This window comes from Leopardus geoffroyi, chromosome A2, assembly GCF_018350155.1.
Source record: "Leopardus geoffroyi isolate Oge1 chromosome A2, O.geoffroyi_Oge1_pat1.0, whole genome shotgun sequence".
Lineage (NCBI taxonomy): Eukaryota > Metazoa > Chordata > Mammalia > Carnivora > Felidae > Leopardus > Leopardus geoffroyi.
Window position 1 is genome coordinate 91,943,009 of NC_059331.1, and position 21,578 is coordinate 91,964,586.

The window sequence follows — 21,578 nt, forward strand, 5'->3', positions numbered from 1 at the left end:
TGATAGGGTTATAGATTCCATGTTGCTGTTAGCCTTTAAGGAATTCTCAGTTATTGAATTTTAATGTAGAATCAAAGGAGAATGTCCACAATTATCCAAAAAGGCTATAAAAATAAAAGGTGTCCTTTTTCAACTGTGTATCTAGTGAGGCTAGATTATATTGCCTTCATATGCTTCAGCCAAAACAACACCTTAGATTGAATGCAGCAGCAGATACCTAGTTCACGTTTATTAAGCCATACATTAAAAAGATTTGAGGGGAGCCTGGGTTTCTCAGTCAGTTGGACGACCGACTTTGGCTCAGGTCATGATCTCGCAGTCCCTGAGTTCAAGGACCACATCGGGCTCTGTGCATGATCTTGTGGTCGGTGAGTTTGAGACCCACATCAGGCTCTGTGCTGACAGCTCGGAGCCTAGAGCCTGCTTTCTCTATCCCCCTCTCTCTCTGCCCCTCTCCCACTTGTGCTGTCTCTCTCTTCCTCAAAAATAAATAAACATTAAAAAAAATAAAAAAAAAAGATTTGAAAAAATATAAAACAGACCTACTTTCCTCACTAATATTTTTGTTTAGGAAAAGAGAGTTATTTTTTTAACAAACATTTTTTAAATTTTTTTTTTTAACGTTTATTTATTTTTGGGACAGAGAGAGACAGAGCATGAACGGGGGAGGGGCAGAGAGAGAGGGAGACACAGAATCGGAAACAGGCTCCAGGCTCTGAGCCATCAGCCCAGAGCCCGACGCGGGGCTCGAACTCACGGACCGCGAGATCGCGACCTGGCTGAAGTCGGAAGCTTAACCGACTGCGCCACCCAGGCGCCCCAAGAGAGTTATTTTTAATAAAAGATGTTATTTACATTAACATTTAATGGGTTTATATGTATATATATTATCTAATTTTAGAATTTTATATATTTTTTATCTAATATTTTAGAAGTTTTCAGTTTTAACTTGTAATACAGTAAATATCAATAGATATAATCTATATAAAAGCACTTTGGAGTCCTCAATATTTTTAAGATTATAATAGGTCTGAGTTGCTGATATAACCTATATCAGCTTTAGTTTAGGAGTTTTGTTTTTTTTACTGGATCATCATACTAGCTTTCCTTACTATTTTTGACACTTAAGAGTTACAGCATGAAACCCGGGTAGAAAATAAAGATTGAAAACAGATACATACAATTGTAAGATCAAGACATAATTCAGTTCAATTCATTATTTCATAGTTACAAACTTATAAATTACAAGTCTCTATAATAAATGAAAATAGTATAGCAATCATATTTCAGAAGTATAGTTTCCAAGTTTATTGTTCCTGCATCTGTTTTTATTTAGCGTATTTTTTCTTCTGGAAAATTATTAGTTAGCAAAATTGATAAAGATATATTAAAGTTAAACATTTTGTAATACATAAACTGAATGTTTTTTAAAATGAGATTTATAATATTTAAGTGACATAATTAGAAAGATAGTTAAATATTTTTAAATTTTACTATATAAGTATTTTTGGATAAAGTTGATAGCTGTGATTTTTGGTGCCTTTTGAAAACTAGGGCTGTAGATTGCATTTTGTGAAACCACTGCTGCCTCCTTCACTGCCGCCAGTCTGAGCAATGGTTAACTTTCTGTTTCATTGTCTTTGAACTTTATTAGTTTGAATCAGTTTTCTTCCCTGTGTCACACATTTTTTAAGCCAATAAATGTCTTCATTTTTAAGTCAATTATAGCTAGATTATTGAAAAAGTTTTTTCTTATAGATGTTTAAAACTTGTCTTTTATTTTAATGGCTTTCTTCTTAGCTATAATATTGTGTTAGTAGTCCCTTTAGCCTCTGTTTTCTCAAACTATTGAATTTATGCATTTATTTACATTTGAATTATCTGATTGACTACAGGTTTAGAAAATGTACACTCTGAATTCTCCTTTGCATCTTAGTTGAGTTTATATCAGGTTTCCTTTCATGTTTTCTTCATGGTTTAAGAATCATATTGGGGGCTCCTGGGTGGCTCAGTTGGTTGAACATCTGACTCTTGGTTTTGGCTCAGGCCATGATCCCAGGGCTGTGGGATCAAGCCCTGTGTGGGACTCTGTGGTGAGCTTTGAGCCTTCTTAAGATTCTCTCTGTCTTGCCCTCTGGCCCTCTCCCCTGCTTGCACTTGCTTGCTCTCAAGAAAAAAAATTTTTTTTAATATTTTTAAAATTAAAAAAAATCTTTTCTTCTGTAGGTTAAGATTAAAAGGCAAGATGTAATTTGAATGAATGAAGTGTATAAAAATAGACAGTGTCCCAGGTGTTACGTAAACTTTATTTTCTTATTTTCAAATTAAAAGTAGAAGCGATTGATAATAAGTGTATTCTAAACCCCTTCAGTATAGGAGAGAATATATTTATAGAACTAGCGTATACCAAAATACAAAAGGTAATTGTGAAGTTAACACACATTAGATATGTAGCATTTGGACTTGGGTGTAACACATAAATGCAAAACCCAGCTGACTACCTCTCTTAATGAGACTCTTGGGAATAGGCCCTGCACAGCAAGGTGCTGCCCATCAGAGAGAGTTAATATTTATTCTGTAAAAAACCAGTGTTGAATATCACTGCATAATAATCAGGTTCCAAAATCTGGCATTTATATCTTTGTTTGCTCAGGCCTCAAATAGATTCCATTTACTGGGGAAAGAAAGATCAGTGATTTGCCTGGTTATGCTGGGGAAAGTCTACAAGCAAATATTACTTCTGTCTTTATTCATTGTGGTGGGAAGAACAAAGTATTTAATCTACTTATTAAATCACACGTGCTAATGCCAGCTGTCAGGATTGAAGGATTAAGCAAATACCTTAGATGGCTGGTTTATTGAGACTTCGAGCTGCTTTCAGGAGTAACTACTAGCCTATACAGCACTCACATCCAGTTTTGACATTTGTGAAAACTTATCAGAACCACAGCATCAAATTTACCTGCTAAACAATGTGCAACTCAATACACCTGGGACCAAGCAGATCTTCATTTTTGAATTCTATATAAGAAGCAGAATAACTTTGATTACACCTTTAGGGTTATGTGGATGACATACTAAGCACTGGAAGACAAGATACCTTACAGAACAATGACTAATTCAGTATGGAAACTTTCTTTAACTTTAGTTGCATTGATTTTAATCAGGATTGTCTGTGTCCTACAACTACTGTACAACTCAGATTCACATCATAGAAACTTGCCACCATGGGAGATCTGATACTTGGTCACTCTGAGCTGAGATCTGTGAAATGCTGACAGTCCCTTTCTTTGCTCAGTCTTTGTCCAGCTGAACCTATTTGCCAGGGCTTAAAGAAAGCCTAACGGTGGAATACAGTATTTGAATTAAAGATCATTTCTGTAATCTTTACATCTCAGGTGTATCAGCAGCTCTTCTTTCTACAATACGCAGAGGTTCTGGGAATGGGATTTCTGTATATGGGATTTCTTATTTAAGTTTCAGACTAGAATTAGCACTCTTAGAAAACTAACTTCATCGCAAAGGGCATTTATTTTACTCTATTCTGAACACACCCATCTTTCCCATCTGCTGTTGGACTGATTACTTATCAGCGTAATAGGTGATTTCTGACAGAAATTCCCTAAATGGATCCTTAGTTACCACTGTTACTGATCTTACATATATTTCCATTGGATTTTCTTAGTATTCCAACTGATTTCAAGCTCAAGAAATTCTTTTCCTCCTTCTGTTTTTGTTGTTGTGTGAGGCAACAGCAATTCCAGCATATGAGCTCTATACTGTTCTTGAGTTCTTCTTGCCTTCCTGCCTATCTTTTGTAGTTTTCTTTTTCTTTGTTTTTAATGGTTCTTTTTTTTTTTTTAAGTTCATTTTGAGAGAGAAAGAGAGCAAGCGTGGGGGAGGGGAAGAGAGAGATGGAGAGAGAATCTCAAGCAGGTTCTACACTGTCAGCGCACAGCCCAAGGCAGGGCTCAAACTCATGAACCATGAGATCATGACCTGAGCCAAAATGAACAGTCAGATGCTCACCTGACTAAGGCATCCAGGTGCCCCTCTTTTTCTGTGTTTTTAAGAACAGTTCTTGTTTGTGGCTAAGTTAAGCTTTCCTGGTTTGTGGTTGCTTACTCTGTACATTTCTTTGGTTCTTGAGTTTAACATATTGGACCAATTTCTGAATATGCTGGCCATACCAGCCATTCATATATTCATGCATTCTTTCATCTGATACATTTTTGAGCACCTATACTATGTCAGAACTGTGAATGCAGTCCTTAACACATTTCTAGGACAGAAATCCCCAATCCTTCCTGGTCTTTTTTGGTCTCATCCTCTTGTATACTTTTTCCTTTATTCAGAAGCTGACTTTATCACTGCTCTTTCTTAGAGGCAGGTTAGCCAAATTTTCTACCAAAAGAGGTAGGGACAGTGGGGCTATTAATCACAGATACACTAGAGTTATCAAATACTAGAACTTTACAGTAAGAGAGATTTGTGAAGACATGATTTTTATAATCATTTTCTATTACTAACAAATCTGTCTCCTCTTGTCCCTTAAACCACCGCTTGACGTTTCCTATTCCTAATTCTTTATTGTGATGGCTGCAAACCTGGAAGAATGGCAGACATACTTGGGGAGCTTTAAAAATAAAAAAACGGTTTCCTAGGCAGAAACCAGAAATACTCTGATTCTGCCCATTTGTTTTACATTCTTTCCATTTTAAATACTAAGTTCATATGAATCTTTATGAAAGACCATTTTCCTCACATCATTCCTTTTCCCCACTTGTCACTGGTACCTCTAATGCCTACTGGCAATGAGCAAGTTACTTATCTACTTTAGTTTTATCCATTTATTCAACAAGTATATATTGACTGTCTACTGTGTGCTAGGAACTGTTAATAAATATTGAGGATACAGTGGCATTGGTGAAAAGATGGCAGAGAACAAATGTTGTGTAATGTTTCAGTAATTATAACAAATCAGTGTATATATAATATAATCTCAGGGGCCTTAAAAAAATGAAACAGGTTAAGTTAGAAAGTGATCAGAGTGGTGGAAGAAAGGACACTCTTTTAGATAGGTTGGGTAGGGAAGGCTTGTGTGATGCAGCAACATTTGAGCCAGGATGTGAATTACAGAAAGAAATGTGCTGTTCAAATGGTAAGCAGAGGAAGCAGAGTATGTTAAGAGTTTAGATATTACTCTGAATGCAATGGGGAGCTACTTGAGGGTTTCTTTCTTTTAATTTTTTTAAATAATAGAGTATTGTCATGTAGTTTGCATTTCAAAAAGATCAACTGAGTGCAGTATGGAGAATGCACATGGAGGGAGAGAGTCATAGTAGAAGGATATAACTGAAGTAAAAAAAAAAAAAAAAAAGATGATCCTGGAAGTGAGAAATGAACCAGTTTCTGCTTCTGGTGATGACAGAGTAGCTTGTATCAGAGCATCCCTTCTGCCAACAACTGTAGAGTTTGGATAAAATACACAAAACAATAAATTTAAGACATAAGAGAACAGACAAGGCATGAGGACTTAAGTGGCCACAATACTAGAGAGAAGGATCGTACATGAGGTGTGAGCCCTAGTTTCATCTTGGCTGTTAGCCTAAGGACATTTGTCTGTTCACATCATTGATACAGAGTCAATCAGAGAGTGCTGGGAATTCTTTTAGTTTCTCTAGGCTAGAGAAACAGAAGGTGGAGCTTGGACCTGCCACTGAAACCAGGACTTTATTGAGATAGCTGCAGACAGATGTGTCTGAAGTTATACATGCAGTTTTCCTGTGAGGTGTTTGCCAACTTTTAGCTACTTGAAGCATAGAGCAAAAGTCTCATAAACCAGGCTGAAAGTTGCAGGTAGGAAGCTAAAAAAGCTGATTATAAAGATTTCACAGTTTTGGTCTGGAGATAAAGAGGTTAGAGTTTAAGGTCAAACAAGTTGGAGGGGCCTTGTAAAATACTGTAGACTTTTATTTGTGACCCCAGAAAGATTCCACCTTGGGAGTAAGAGATATTCAGACAAAGACCAGCCCAAAAAAGTCCTACAGTTGGTGCCCTTAAACAGTGAAAAGTGACGTTTAAGTACACTCCCTTCCTACCTGAGCAAAAATAAATCTACTCTAGAGAAAGGTAGCGTTAGTGCAGCTACAAACTTTTATATACAGTGTCCAGTATTCAGTCAAAAACTGCTCACTATGCATATCAGGAAACAAGATCTAATGACCAAAACTAAGAAATAAAAAAAGGTAATTGAAACAGGTCTATTGGAGATGCAGATAGTAGACTTTTAAGTAATTGTAGTAGAAAATATTAATAAGGATTAGTAGTACCAGAGAACTGAAGTATGTAAGAATGTATAAATATTCATTCAAAATATTCATTCAAACCAAACACATACAGAACTTATCCAAAAATTGATCATATGCTGAATTACAATTCATTTCATTGAATTTCAGATTGAAATCATCTCAAATGTGTTCTCTGATCACAGTGGAATTAAGCTATAATTAATAACAAAAATATAACTAGAAAATGCTTATGTGAGTAAAAATTGAGAAGGACTTCTAAATAAGTCACGGATGAAAGAAGTTAAAATTAAAATGGAAAAATAAATGGAAAGTAGTGATAATGAAAATATAACATGTAAAATTTGTGCTTAGAGAAAAAAAGACTTACGTAGGCTCATGTATTAAAAAAAAATAAAGGCTGAAAGTCATTGATCAAGGTTTTCATCTCAAGAAGCTATTTAAGAAAAGTAATACATCCAAAAAGAAGGAAAGAAATAAAGGGAAAAAAATCAATTAAATTGAAAAAATATATACAATAGAAAAAGCTCAACAAAACTAAAAGGTGGTGGTTTTAAAAAGATTAATACAATTGGTAAGCTTCTAACAAGACTATTCATACAGAGAAAAAGATTATAAATTACCAGTATCAGAAGTAGGCCAACCAACCCCATAGGCCATATAGGCATTAAAAATCCTAAAAGGATATTATGAATAATTCATACCTATAAATTTTATTTTTTTAAGGTTTATTTATTTATTCCAAGGTGGGGAGAGGAGAGAATCCCAAGTAGGCTCTGCACTGTCTGCACAGAAACTGGCGCAGGGCTCAAGCTCACAAACCACAAGATCTTGACCTGACCTGAAATCAAGAGTAGCACACTTAACCAAGTCACCATACCTAGGAATTTTAAAATTTAGATGAAATGGACAAATTCTTTGAAAAAAATAATAAAACTAACTTAAAAAGGAAGAAAACATCTGAATATTTTGGTACCCACTAAAGAAGTAGAATCTATAAAGTCTTTCCCTTGCAAGCCCAATTTTTAGTTGAGTTATTCTTATAGATTTGTAAGAATTATTTGTATTTTATAAATGAGAGCTTTTTGTCATATGTATATAATGCAGATATCTTTGCCTACTCTGTAATTTGTTTTTTTACTCTCTTAAATGATTATAGGTTATCCCCTGAAACAGGAGGGAAGGTAGAGTATATAGAGCGTATAGATTTTAGTTCAGTTAGGTTGGTTGGTTTGGTGGTGAGATGTTTCCTGTCTTCTCAATGTGTCTGTTTTTTGTTTCCTCATAGAGTAAAGTAGGGCTAGTATTGTAACTCACACAATTCTTGAGAAGATTAAGTATTTTAATGTATATAAATATCTTAATGTATCTTAAGCCAGAGCTAAGCATATATTAATTAAGCCAAGCTGTAAGGCTTTCCCACTTTATGGCCCCAACAACTTTTATAAGTCTGTTTATCTCCTGTTCTAGTAAAAGTTCTTTTGTTGAAAGAAAAGAAACTTAAAATTAGCACAGTGTATTATCACAATATAATAGAGAATTCCACAAACATACAAGGACAGGAAATTAGGTGCAGGCCAGTTTTGCATGAATTGAAATTAATAAATCAGGAAGCAGGGCTTTCCCCACATTTCTTATCTAGCAATAGCACAGTCTCCTGTGTCTTTCTCTGGCGAGCAACTCTCCCACCTTCTGCTCTGGTGAAATCATGGCCTTTTGATTCAAACCACCACTACCAGTCTCTGTGTCTTTCAAAGGAAATTTCAGGAGAGAAACTTGAGACTGCTGACCAATGGCTTGCTTCTTCCTTCCTTTTGTTCTGATCAGCCACTGCTTTGTAGGTTCCCCAAGGCTTACTCAGCAGGAATAATGGACTGAGCCCTGGGCAAACTAAAAGGGGTTTTGAGTTGGATGAACAAATTGACTGCCCTGCTAATCACATTCATATCGTTCCTTTTTTTCACAATACTTCTGCTTCTAGTTTGTCAGGTTTTACCACTGTCTAGATTGACTCCTTTTTGATCTTTCCTATCCAGAGGTTTGGTGAATTCACTAGAGTTATAGACATTTCTAAAGAATGTTGTGTGTGTTTTTTGTTTTTTGTTTTTTTCTGGGCACCCGGGTGGCTCAGTTGGTTAAGCATCAGACTCCATTTTGGCTCAGGTCATGATTTCAAGATTTTGGCTCAGGTCATGATCTCAGGGTTCGTGAGTGAGTTCAGATCTCATGGTTTGTGAGTTGGGCCCTGTGTCAGGCCTCTCGTGTTGACAGTACGGAGCCTTCTTGGATTCTGTGTCCCTCCCCAGCTTGCTCATCCTCCCTCCCTCCCTCCCTCCCTCCCTCCCTCTCTCTCCCTCTCTCTCTCTCTCTCTCTCTCTCTCTCTCAAAAATAAATAAGTAAACTTTTTAAAAAATGCTTTTTTTCTCCATACCAGGTGATTGACCATCATGTATAATGATTAGCGTCACCTTTATTCTCAACTGCCATTGCATTGTTTTGATTTTCTGTCTCATTAATCTTCATAGATTTTCTGGAGATTGGTGGGAGGGCTGCGTGAAAATGAAAGCAATCGAATTAAAAAATTCTCATTACAAATGTGACCTCTTATATTCTTTAATTTTAAACAGAGTCCAGGAGAAATGCTTTGGATTATTAAAAAAAAACAAAAACAAAACTGGCTAGTCTCAACTATTGAATGATATTACCCCTTTCAAAAGTAAAATTATTCACATTTAGTCAGAATTGTCTGCTTATGTGATTTTCTACTAGAATATATGGTTTTGTGTAACTTTATTGTGAGTTTGTTTTTTCCAGTTAAAATATTTGGTAATAGTTTTAGAATGTTACGGGTGCAAACTCAGTAACTCATGATTTGGATGCATGGTACGTAATGAAATTTGGTTCAATATTAGTTATCTAAAACCTCCCTCTGGAAGGATAGGTGGGAAATTTTCTTAAACAAGTGGTGTGGCAATGGTCATTTAAAAAAAAAAGAATGGACTCTGCTGTTCACGTTTTATAAGGGGACTCATTTTAATTAGCATGTTAATTTGGGCATTGAAGTAGAGTTACGTAAAGTCTCTGACCCGAGTAACTCAATATTAATAGTTACCTCCCTACAGCTGATAGAAAATTAGTATGACATACGGTACCCTATATATTTAGAGAAGCAAATGACAAAAAAACAAACTTTATATAATCAAAACCTACCTGTTCTTATCTACTTAAATATTTTTTAGTCTTTATCAAATGTATATTTTGACTGAATTGTTATTTACATATTAAAATGCTTATATTTTTGATGACAGTTAAATATTTTTTTAACCTGTAATTTTTTTTTCACATTTGATTCTTTCTTCTTCCTTTTAGGGTAGAGCCTGGATTAGAGTAGCACTCATGGAAAAACATTTATCTGAATACATCTCTACAGCTCTGAGAGACTTCAAAACAACCAGGTTTAAAAGTCTTTTTGATTTTCAAATATATATTTAAAAGAATCACCTAAAGATTAGAAGTAAGAATAAGATGAAGATTCATTCGTTTCCTAAGTCCTTAGCTATTTTATTTCCTCTTTTTTTGTACTGCTCAGGTAAATCCACTATCTTCTCAGGAAAATGCCATTTGTCAGCTAATCATGCATCTTCTTGGGTTTATCTTTTCAGGCTTTACATTATACCTAGAGTATCTTTCTGAATCATTTCTATTTCTCACACTTTTAATAGTTGAAGTTCATTCTCTCCACAGGCTTTTCCCTGACCAATTTGAAGAAAAATCTCACCATCAGATTCCTATAGCATTCTTTCTCTTTCTATATTATATTTATTTTATTTCTTTCATTTAATTCATACATATAACTAGTGATTGCTCAGTTGTCTTTTTAAGGCAGGCTAGACTAGTGTTGTTTTTCTTAGGTTGTATACACGTAAGAGATGACATACTGTGCCATGTGACTTTACTTTTTTACAATGATAAAAGGTACATATTAGGACAACAGGCATTCCTATAAAACTGTGGTCTGCTAATCTCTATGCTTATAACTGTTGTTAAAAAAATGATTTTCTGCATTTCAAAAGTATTTGTAAATGAAAATATTCAGTACTTTCAGTACCTTAAACATGTACTATTCAATACAGTGGCCACTAACCACATGCCACCATGTAAATTACTGTCAGTTAAGAGTAAATAAAATTACCAAATCGCTTCTTCAGTTGCCATGTCACATTTCAGGTGTTGAGTAGGCATGTGCAGCTAATGACTACCAAACTGGACAGCACATATGTAGAACATTCTATTGGACCACACTGCCTTAGGCACTTCTAAATTACCATACATATTACTACCTCATAAATCATATTTCTGAAAGAGAAGAAAAGAGTGACAACTATAAACCAGTTTTGATAGAGCCATTAGGGCCATATATAAAGAACTCCTATATCTGGAATCTTAATTTCCATGTCCTGTTGCAATATTTGGCATTTTGGATTTTGAGAAAATCTAGGCATTTATTATGATACATTTTTGCTTTGTTTTTTTCCCACTTAGGTATAATTGACATATTTTGAAGTTTAAGGTGTACAACATGTTGATTTGATACACTTATTACTATCAAATGATTACTGTCATATCACTAACACTTCCATCATGTCACATAATTGTTTGATATATACTTACTGAATTCTTTTATTGCAGTATGATTCCTTGGGCAGTGAAATGATGAACTCTTAGATGTTTGAGATGAACTTTGTGAAATGAAAATTTTGTTACTTCTATTTATTATTTCTAGTAAATAAGTTTAATTATGGAAGATACTAAATATTGAGGATACTAAGGTTTTGAAGATAAAAGTAGTATAAGAATCTCATAGATCAAACCTATAAATCCTAAATCAATGAAATCAAAATGAAGTTTACACAATAAACATCTCCTGTGCATTTGCAAAGTTGCATTAAAGTTATGCTAGTCTTCTGAATAGAAATTAAAGCATTGATAATCTAAGTTGTTAGTCTTGTTTCTTAGACAAATGAGTGGAGTAGAAATAGTTCTTGAATAGATTATTTTTAGACTGAGCAGTTCAAATATTTAAAGGGAAATGCTTTTTGGCTTGTTCTTAGGTGTTAGCTGTCTTTTTTGATAAAAAGGAAATGATTCAGCTCTAAAAAAGTCCATGAAGTAAAAATACTCTTGTAAAAATATATAAGCACACATTATTGAAACAGAAACATGGCTTAGTAAATGTTTCTACACATATGCAAGCAAATATATGTTTATATAATATACGCACCCATAGTATTTAAGTGCTAATACAATGGCTCTAATTTCCAGAAAAGGAAGGAGGGTGTTATTTCAGAATTCTCACCTTAGAAGTTAAAAAATGCAGTTGCAAAAAGTCTTCCTTTTTAAAAGCAAAACAAAACTATGCTATTTTTTTTTTTTTACTGAAGTCAAACCAAAGAAACTTCTTAATTATAAATAAATTTGATTGTGAACCTCTGGCTGAAACATACTTATTTGGAAGATTAGGTTTGTGAAATGCAAGCAAACTATTGGAAAGAATAGTTATACCTTACCTTTTCTCTGGATGCTCCCTGACATAAGTGCTTGTAGAACAAGGAGAAATGATCTCTGGTCCTGTAGGAATCTTGAGAGTATCTGAATCAAGTGTTCTTTTCTTGTTCTACTCTTCACAGATAAAGAGTAATGACGTCCTTTAAAATGGTGATGCAAGTGTTTACCCCAGGACAGAAGGAGGAGCTACATGAGCTAAAATAGGCAAGCTTGAGAATAATAATCTGTGAAAATCCAAGGATAAGACTGGGTGAAGAAGTAGGGGAACAGAAATATAGTAAATTATCTTGTAGGAGCACATCACATGGCTCTGTAGTGTTAGAGAAATACAAGTGATTTTTTTTTTTTTTTTTTTTTTTTTGCTAAGATGGAGGATGTCTTAGTGAGCAGTTGGAAACAACCCTTGCAGGGTTTCTGGTTTAGGGATTGAAGGGTTACTGGGAAATAGCCAGAGTTGGGAGGTTAGAGAGTTGAGATTAGAATCCAAGCTTAAAAAAAAAAATAGGTGGGCAATTGTTTTTGTAGGTTACTGGGAAGACTGAGAAATAGAGAAGTAAAGTAGAAACTGAATTAATTTGTTCCAAGTTTTAATTTCTCCCTACCCACAGACTGAAAAATAGTTAGAAAAGTTAAGCTAAAAAACACAAATGTGATACTTGAAACAAGATTGAAACCATTCTGGTAAGAATTTGAAGTAACAAATATGGAAAATATGAAGTAGAGATAAAATTAGTTTTGTAGAGACCTGTTTGTTACTTTACAATTGTACCGCAGTACTTAGTTTATGACAAAAGTTGTACTCAGAAGAAATAATAATTTTTTTATACTACAGTAGGTGTAAGAGAAAGAAGAAGTGAAGTATGAAACAAAACTTCAAAAATTAACTGAGCTGTCACAAAGTGAAAAAGGAGTTGATAAATACTTTTCCCACTTACAGAAAAGTAGATAGAATAGTGAAAAATTACCATATCTTTCAAGAGCTAAGAAAGACTTAGAATCTGAATCTGTTTAAATTATAAAATACAATAATTAAATACTTTATAAATATATATTTAAAATATATTAAATATTAAATATTTTAAAATAATTTATTTCCTAAAAATATAAATAAAATATTTATATTTTGTATTATTAAGATGAAAAACATTAATAAAACTTGCTTGTGCACTACTACCTTATTTCATATACAAAAATTACTGAAAATGGATCAGACTTCATGAAAACTCTTGGAAGAAAACATAAATGTAAATCTTCCTGACCTTGGATTAGGAATAATTTCCCAGATATAATAGCAAATACACAAGCCACAAAAGAAAAAGTAGATACATTGGCATAATCAAACTTAAAACCTTTTTGCTTTGAAGAATATCATCAAGAAAGTGAAAAGATGATCCAAAGAATGGGAGGAAATTTTTGCAAAGTTAAATGTCTGATAAGGGACTTCTATCTAAAATATGTATAAAGTACTCTTACAACTTAGTAATAAAAACAAAAACAAAATATTTAAAAATGGGCAAAGAATCTGAATAGGCATTTTTCTAGAGAGGATGTACAAATGACCAATAAGCACATGAAAGATGCTCAACATCAATAACAGGGAATTGTAAATCAAAAACACAATGAGATATTACTGCTCATCCACTAGGATGGCTAAAATCAAAAGAACAAATAATAACAAGTATTGGCAAGGAGCTGGAAAAATTGAAATCCTCATACATTGATAGAAGGAAACAAATCATGTAGCCCCTTTGAAAACCAGTCTGGAAGTTTCTCAAAAAGTTAAATATAGATTTACCACATGACCCAGCACATAACTCCTATATATATGGATACATATATGTATGTGTGTGTGTATCTATCTATAGATACATATATATCTACATATGCATATATGTGTGTATGTATTTCCGAGAGAATTGAAAATATGTTCACAAAAAGCATATATACGGACGTTCATTGCAGCATTACTCATAATAACCAAAAAATGGTAACAACCCAAATGTCCTATCAACTGACAAATGAATAAACAAATTATATGTTCCATACTGTGGATTGATATTCAGTCATAAAAAAAGAAGTACTTCTTATGCCACTACTGGTACTTGCTTCTGTGCTCATTCAGTGTGGACCTGATACCTCCTTTGTGAAGTGGCAGAGGAGGATACTCTGAAATTCTCCATGGTCAATGAAAAGCCCAAGGAAGGAGTCAAGACTGAGAAAAATGATCATATTACTTTGAAGGTGTTGGGTCAGGATGCTTCTGTGGTGCAGTGTTAAGATTAAGAGGCGTAAGGGTGCCTGAGTGGTTCAATCGGTTAAGCATCCGACTTCAGCTCAGTTCATGATCTCGAGGTTCATGGGTTCGAGCCCCGCGTCAGACTCTGTGCTGACAGCTCAGAGCCTGGAGCCCGCTTCAGATTCTGTATCTCCCTCTGTCTGCCCCTCTGCTGTTTGCACTCTGTCTCTCGCATCGTCTCAAAAATAAACAAACATTAAAAAGTAAAAAATAAAAAAAAGATTAAGAGGTATACAACACTTAGCAAACTAATGAAAGCCTTCTGTCAACCACAGGGTTTGTCTATAAGGCAGATCAGATTCCCATTTGAAAGACAGCCAGCCAGTGAAACAGACATACCCACACAGTTGGAAATAGAAAAGGAAGATAAAACTGATGTGTTCCAGCAGCAGACAGAAGGTGTCTACTAAAGAAGGAACCTGCCACTTTGTTCCAGAACTCTGTTCGTACAGACCAAGAATACATTCTGTGTTAAAAAACTCAATTTGGGGCGCCTGAGTGGCTCAGTCGGTTAAGTGTCCGACTTCAGCTCAGGTCATGATCTTGTGGTTCATGGGTTTGAGCCCCGCGTCAGGCTCTGTGCTGACAGCTCAGAGCCTAGATCCTGCTTTGGATTCTGTGTCTCCCTTTCTCACTGCCCCCTCGCTCACACGCTGTCTCTCAAAAATGAGTAAACATTAAAAAAAAAAAAAAGGAAAGGGGTGCCCGAGTGGCTCAGTGAGTTGAGCGTCCGACTTCGGCTCAGGTCATGATTTCACAGTTCATGAATTCGAGCCCCGCATCAGGCTCTGTGCTGAAAGTTCAGAGCCTGGAGCCTGCTTCAAATTCTATGTCTCCCTCTCTCTCTGCTCCCCAGCTCATGCTCTGTCTCTCTCTCCTTCAAAAATAAATAAAAACATTAAAAAAAATTTTTTTTTAATTAAAAAACTCAGTTTGGTTCCACCACATCCTGAGTACTAGTTGATAGTTTATTCTTTCATTTTCCCCTTCCTCATTCCTTTACTCTGCATGCAGTAACTGGTGTGTTTGCACTAGCATATTGCCTTTTTTTTTTTGTACTAAATATCCAGTGGTATATTTTGATTGACATCAAATCCAGATGGAATGGGATAAAATAATGACTCTGTGAAAAGAAGCTCATTCTCCATGCTCTTCACAACTTTGAAAGATCAGTATCCTGACTTAGCCCTGTATTGTGTGATCTTTATTCTCTATTCATTTTCCTTTCTGTCTTCGTAGAATTTTTAGAATGGCTTTAAATACCACCTGTATGATCATGACACCACATTTAAATCTCTAGCTAGCGAGTTTAGATCAAATTTTTTTCCCCTCTAATCTTCTTTACCTCTTCCTTAACAAGTGGTCTCACAATCTACCTACATGGTTGATCAAGTCAGAATCTAAAATTTGTATTTGATTTCTCTTTCTCCCTCATTTTCTATATTAATTCCTAATTATCAAGTCTTGTCAATCTTCTCTCCAAAATATATCTTGATCTATTTACCTCAATCTCCATGACGGTTACAGTAATAAATACCTTGTTTATCTCTTGTCTACACTCCCTTATTGGTGTCCTAATTGAGCTTCCAGTTTTCCCCCTTCTACTAGCCATTTATCTTCCAGCCAATCTTCTTAAATGTTAAAAAGATTGTGTTAATTCCCACTTAGGTCTAGAATGGTTTCTCTTCAAACATACTTCTTGGAGTCAAATCCTAGTTTCACCATTTTCTATCTGTAGAGTCTTACACAAGTTCTTAATCCCTCCCTGGCATAATATGTGCTGGTAAAGTTAAGGAAGATTATTCATATCAAGCATTTGTAACTGTGCTTGGCACTCAGTAAATGTTCACATTTATTATTAATGTTATATATTAACATTATATATATAATGTGTAATCCTGTGTGCCCTGTGTGATCAGACTTCTCTGGGCATAAAGGCTCAACCCTTGAGAATGCCTTTCCTAATAGTGATTTTCTTCAGCGTTGAGTTCTCCTTCAGTTTTTCTCTACTTCAACAACCTATTTATTTGCTTATCCTACTTATCAAGTCTAATTACCTTTTTCTCTTGTTTGTTGCCTGTCCCCTCTACTAGACGGTAAGCTTCATGGAGAGGGACCATGCTTAGGTCATCCACTATTTAACTTTCATACCTGGCACAGTTCTTGCCACATAGTAGGAACTTATTCTATATTTGTTGATAAAATAATTAATGAATCTCACATTCTTAGCAAGATATTTGGAGATTTACTTTTTAGTCAGGTTTCATTCTGATTCAGTTTGTCTTTGAATGGAATATAACATTTATTTATAATACTATAATCTATTTTGGATGTCATGAGGGAGACTTTTCTAACTTCCTCCCTTAAAATTTCATACATAGAGACTAAACTGGGCAAGGGAGCAAGAATGTGATAATGAAATTTCTTTAGTTTAGAAGAGAAACTTTCTCATACTTTAGTATTGCATTTTCAGTGTGTGTAAATAACTTTTGACTCTCAAAAAAGGAAAATTTGAAGCATGATATTATATAGTATCAGTATGATACTCTGGTGGTTCCTTTGGATGCAATTCAAAGGGTATTTGTTATTGAAGTACCTGAAGGGCCTTCAAATAGTTTTACAGAATGAACACCAAAGAAAGAATTACAGAGATATATTTCAATGAGAGTTAAATTATATATTATAAGAGAAAAAGTACAGTTGTTATTAGGGTGTTATTTTAAATGGTTTTCTGGTTTCTGATATTTTTGTAGTCAACAAATGATTGGAAAGAGTATACGTAATAAAAAGTGGAAGCAGGGCATCTGGGTGGCTCAGTTGGTTAAGTGTCCAACTCAATTTAGGCTCATGTCATGATCTCGCAGTTCATGAGATCAAGCCCCACATCAGGCTCTGCACTGTCAGTGACAGGCCTGTTCGGAATTCTTTCTCTGCTCCTTCCCCACTTGTTCATTCTCTCTCTCTCTCTCTCTCTCTCAAAATAAACATGAAAAAAAATTTTCACAGTGGAAGCTTTTCCTCCAGATACAGTAATATCAGTAGTTGCTCATAATTTTTCTTTGTTTCTAACATGTAACACTTCTTTAGGGATACAATCTAATGTATAAAGCTTTAAATTGAAGTTTTAATACATCTTTTTCACCTTGGTACTTTCAGTGTTTATAATATATTTTAGCAATTCATTATACTGTTTTGGTTAGGTCCTTCTCATACAATTATTTTCTTTAGAACAAAAAATATTTTCAATAAAAGGGAATTTTTTTAGTGTATACCTTACTATTATTGAATTTAGTCATTTAGGATTTACCCTTGGTTCATTTGTTACATAACTTTGGTTATATAAGCAAACTTTATTAATGCTCCAGTTTTTCTGTAAGATAAAATGTAGATGTTTACAGGTTTTTTTGAAGTCTTTGAAAGGGTTGATAACAAGAATCAGATTTCCAGTCAAAATTGATATGTTGATTTGATTAAGAGAAAAAAAATTAATTTTTCCTAACAGCTTCTTCTTTAATATATGTGAGTAATGTCTTTGATTAAATGATAAAAATACCTTTTTCGGTTCAGATCACTTTAACTCAGTATTTTTTTGAATACTGAATTATTTTTTAAATGTTATCTCAGAAGTGTATTTTATGGAAAATACTTTTTTTCTTAGCTTGCATTAATAGTGAAGATGTTGAGCATACAGTGGACACCTCGTTAAGTAGCACTTCCTCTACCGTTTGTCCTCCCATCCCCTCTGGTTCAGTAAAAACTCATAATAAATGAGGTCTATGAAGCATTCCACTTCAGGTATTGTTTTATTTAAGTGGAATTATTTCACATATAGCAAGTGTTTCACTTATATTGGTTTATTTAAAAAATTATTAGTAAAACTTAAGCCAAAGAACTCCTCAAAAGTATATTGTATAAGATCTTTAGACTTAAAGAAATCTCTGAAACTGGTGAGATATGTGTGTGTTTTTGGTATTCTTCAGCAGTCCCTAACACAATGTTGACATTAGGAATAAGCAGAAATAGTTTTGATCTGACTCTTAGAATGTACTTTTAAGCATGGTGGACTCAAAATTAAAAAAGAAAAAAAAAAGACCTTTTCTTATATAGGGAAATACTAGGAATAATGGGTGACTCCCAGTTATCAAAAACCAGAATTCTTTTTAAGGCATGTGTTCAACAGAATTTGGGCTCTAGAGCCATTGTAATCATAACTCTTTTCGGAGTCCAAATATTTTGTCAACAGCCATTTTAGCTATTGGAACAGTGGCAAAATCTCAGGTATATAAATTTATTTAAATATCTTTACCTTTTTGTGGAAAACCTTAAGTATGTAGAAATTTTTTCCATTTGTTTTGTTAATCTCTGTTAGGCTGGAAGTTTTAGTTTCTCTCTTTTTACATAAATCAATAAAAGCAATTCCCGTATTTCCAAGGAAACACAAAACCTCTATTCCAGGCAAGTCTTACCACATATTTGTTTGTATCTGACAGAAGGTCTCTTATTTTCCTTTGTACTTTTCACTCATTTAAAATTCCTTATGAACTATAATATAGGTTAAATTCTCTTTAAATATTTTTGTTTTATAGGAAGTGATAAGGTTTAAAAGAAAATATATAGAACTTAAAGTAAGAAGAATTATGTTTCTTCCTTGAGCAGTTTATCTGCATGAGCTTGGGCAAATTGTTTTAACCTAATTCTTAACTTTTCTTGGTGGAAAATTTGAAACTAATGATAGTTCTTTCCACCTTTGCTTCATGGAGTTGTTTTTTTTTTTTTTTTTTCTTTTCAACGTTTATTTATTTTTGGGACAGAGAGAGACAGAGCATGAACGGGGGAGGGGCAGAGAGAGAGGGAGACACAGAATCGGAAACAGGCTCCAGGCTCTGAGCCATCAGCCCAGAGCCCGACGCGGGGCTCAAACTCATGGACCGGGAGATCATGACCTGGCTGAAGTCGGACGCTCAACCGACTGCACCACCCAGGCGCCCCTGCTTCATGGAGTTTTTAAAGAAGTATCAAAGGATATGTTTGTAAAAGTATTTTTTAAACTATGAACTATGCAAAATTGGTGGATTATGAGCTTATTAAATTTTTTTGCAGCCTTAATAAACTCATGACTAAAAAGAGTAAGACAAATTCCATTTACTAAAATGGAATAATTTAATTTAATAAATAAATAAATAAAATTAATTTTATTTTATAAACAAAATAAATAAAATTAATTTTATTTAATAAATAAAATAAATAAATTAATTTTATTTAATAAATAAAATAAAATAAACAAAATTTACTAAAATTCCATTACTAAAATTTCCTTTTAGTTGGTGGGATCTTATAGAGTGGTGTCCACTGTCTATATCTAATATAAATAGGTAATACACTCAAATGATGCCTGGTTATTGAACATAAACTAGTTTTTGCACAGTATTATTTTTAAAAGTAAATACAATGATCGTACTTATTTGTGGAAAAATGCCATAGACTCGTATCATAGTATTTTCTCAAAATACTTATTTTAAATATTTTAAAATAAAATTGTAGTATTTTAAAAACTGACATTAACCAAAACAATAAGCTTTACAAGAATTAAGAGAGGTGGATTCATTTTTTATTTTGTCAGAGATAATGAATACTTCCTTTTTCATACGCAAACACCCTGCTAGCTCATTAGTATTGTAGTGTTAAAAGATTAGGATGAATTACTAATGATCACATCTCTCTAGTTCTCCATTTAGTTAATAAATGGACTTTCTTGTACTTACAGAAAAGCAATGTGTGTTTGTCTTTTTCTATATATACAATAATATCTACAAAATTTCAAAATTAGACCAGTAAAAATGTGAATTTTCCACCTTTCAGATTACATTTATATTGCTTTGCTGTTAGGGAAACAGAGTAGGCAGTCTTGGCCAGTTGAAAGAGTTACTTTGGAAGTTCTTTTTAAAAGTGGTGGAAACACTTAGGATAATTTTTTGTTGTTGTTCTTATGGCAGCATTTTTTGGTTTTTTTTCCTAAATATATTCAAGAATTGGCTGATCCAAATAGTTTTTATTTTGATAAATAAAATTTAGTTCTTTATACCTTAGTTTGGTTTCTAAATAATTTCTACAGAGGATACTTCAGTCTGTTTTTAATATTTATATATTTACCCGTTTCATTTTATAGGCGATTTTATGACGATGGAGCAATTGTCTTGGGCGAGGAAGCGAATATGCTTGCTGGCATGCTGCTTGGACTCAATGCCATTGATTTCAGGTACTTAGTCTAAATGCATTCAGGTTTTAAATTATTCTACCTCATACAAGTTTCTACTTAGCTTTTATTCTTGGTTTGCTAATAAGAAGTAAAGCACACAGCTGGATATTGATATTTGATTCATGTCGTTCCCTTTCCAGTAACATCAGCTTTCTAACTGGGTTTGCTCTCAGCAAAGAGACTGTCTCAAAGTTAAGGATTTAACTGACATGTTTGTTCTGTAGTTTGGGCAAATCTTAGACTATATCTCCTCAGCAAAAGATTATGTACCCTTGTAGCCCTGAAGGAAGTTTTTGGATCTTATCTCCTAGTATTTTTCAGCTACTGCTATAAAGTGAAAAGATGCACTGAAAGTAGATGGAAAGCCAGAACGATTTTCATGATCTCATGTGTTGAAATAAAAAACTCCTGGCATGATGTGTTTGGTATCTTGTGTTTATATTATGTATCTGGGCCATCAGAAATATTATTAATATTTGCTTCTATCATCAACAAGATGAATTGATTTCAGACTGAGTATAAGTTCTAAAAATGTAAATGTAAGTTTTTCATATATTCATGGAAGTATCTTTTTGTATTCTTTAATTGATCTAAGATTTTACATTATGCTAAAAATAAAAAGTTTGCTTATAACAATTCAAACATAAGATTAATGGAAATATTACAATTTTATTGAAAAATATCACTTAAAATCCAAGAGTATCAACAAAATAAGTATAAAACTTAAATGAAAATCTACTGTTAGATCTTTAATAGAAATATAATGCTGCTCATTTTTAATACAGGTACCTTTTTTTTTTTTTTTTAGCAAATCACTGAGGGTACCTTTTTTTTTTTTTAGCATATCACTTCCTTTTCAAAATATTTTCATTTTCTCTGTATAACTTTCCTCTGTTTAAAATTTAATAAAGTAGTATTAGGTTATTAGCTTAATTGTTTAGAATACAAAAATGATAGATGCCATATGGAGGTTGTCTTTTTGATCCTTCTGAGTGTATTAATTTTTCACCTGTCATCCTGCTGGTTCTTTCTGAATCCTTTACATTTCTGTTTTTTGGTGCAAAAAGAAAACTTGGGATAAGAATGTGAACTCTTGGTTTATTGTAACCCAATGATACTGTATGATCAGCTGAAAGTAAATGTCTTAAAGAT

At 33.7% G+C, this 21,578-nt stretch overlaps 2 protein-coding genes across 8 annotated transcripts in view; one reads left to right on the forward strand and one right to left on the reverse strand.

Moving 5' to 3' along the window:
- The window catches only part of ABCB1 (ATP binding cassette subfamily B member 1), a 242,136-nt gene extending 230,158 nt beyond the window's left edge, over nucleotides 1-11,978 (reverse strand). Inside the window, exon 1 of one of the 2 annotated variants that reach the window (XM_045494677.1) lies at nucleotides 11,877-11,978. The gene's annotated coding sequence lies outside the window, so the exon portion shown is untranslated. The remainder of the gene's footprint in view (nucleotides 1-11,876) is intronic. The other variant, XM_045494679.1, reaches the window with a different exon arrangement.
- The window catches only part of RUNDC3B (RUN domain containing 3B), a 148,529-nt gene that overhangs the window by 61,919 nt on the left and 65,032 nt on the right, over nucleotides 1-21,578 (forward strand). For all 6 annotated transcript variants that reach the window (XM_045494700.1, XM_045494702.1, XM_045494701.1 and 3 more), the window contains 2 exons: nucleotides 9,679-9,764; nucleotides 20,337-20,426. In XM_045494700.1, the coding sequence (XP_045350656.1) occupies nucleotides 9,679-9,764; nucleotides 20,337-20,426 (176 nt within the window). The remainder of the gene's footprint in view (nucleotides 1-9,678; nucleotides 9,765-20,336; nucleotides 20,427-21,578) is intronic.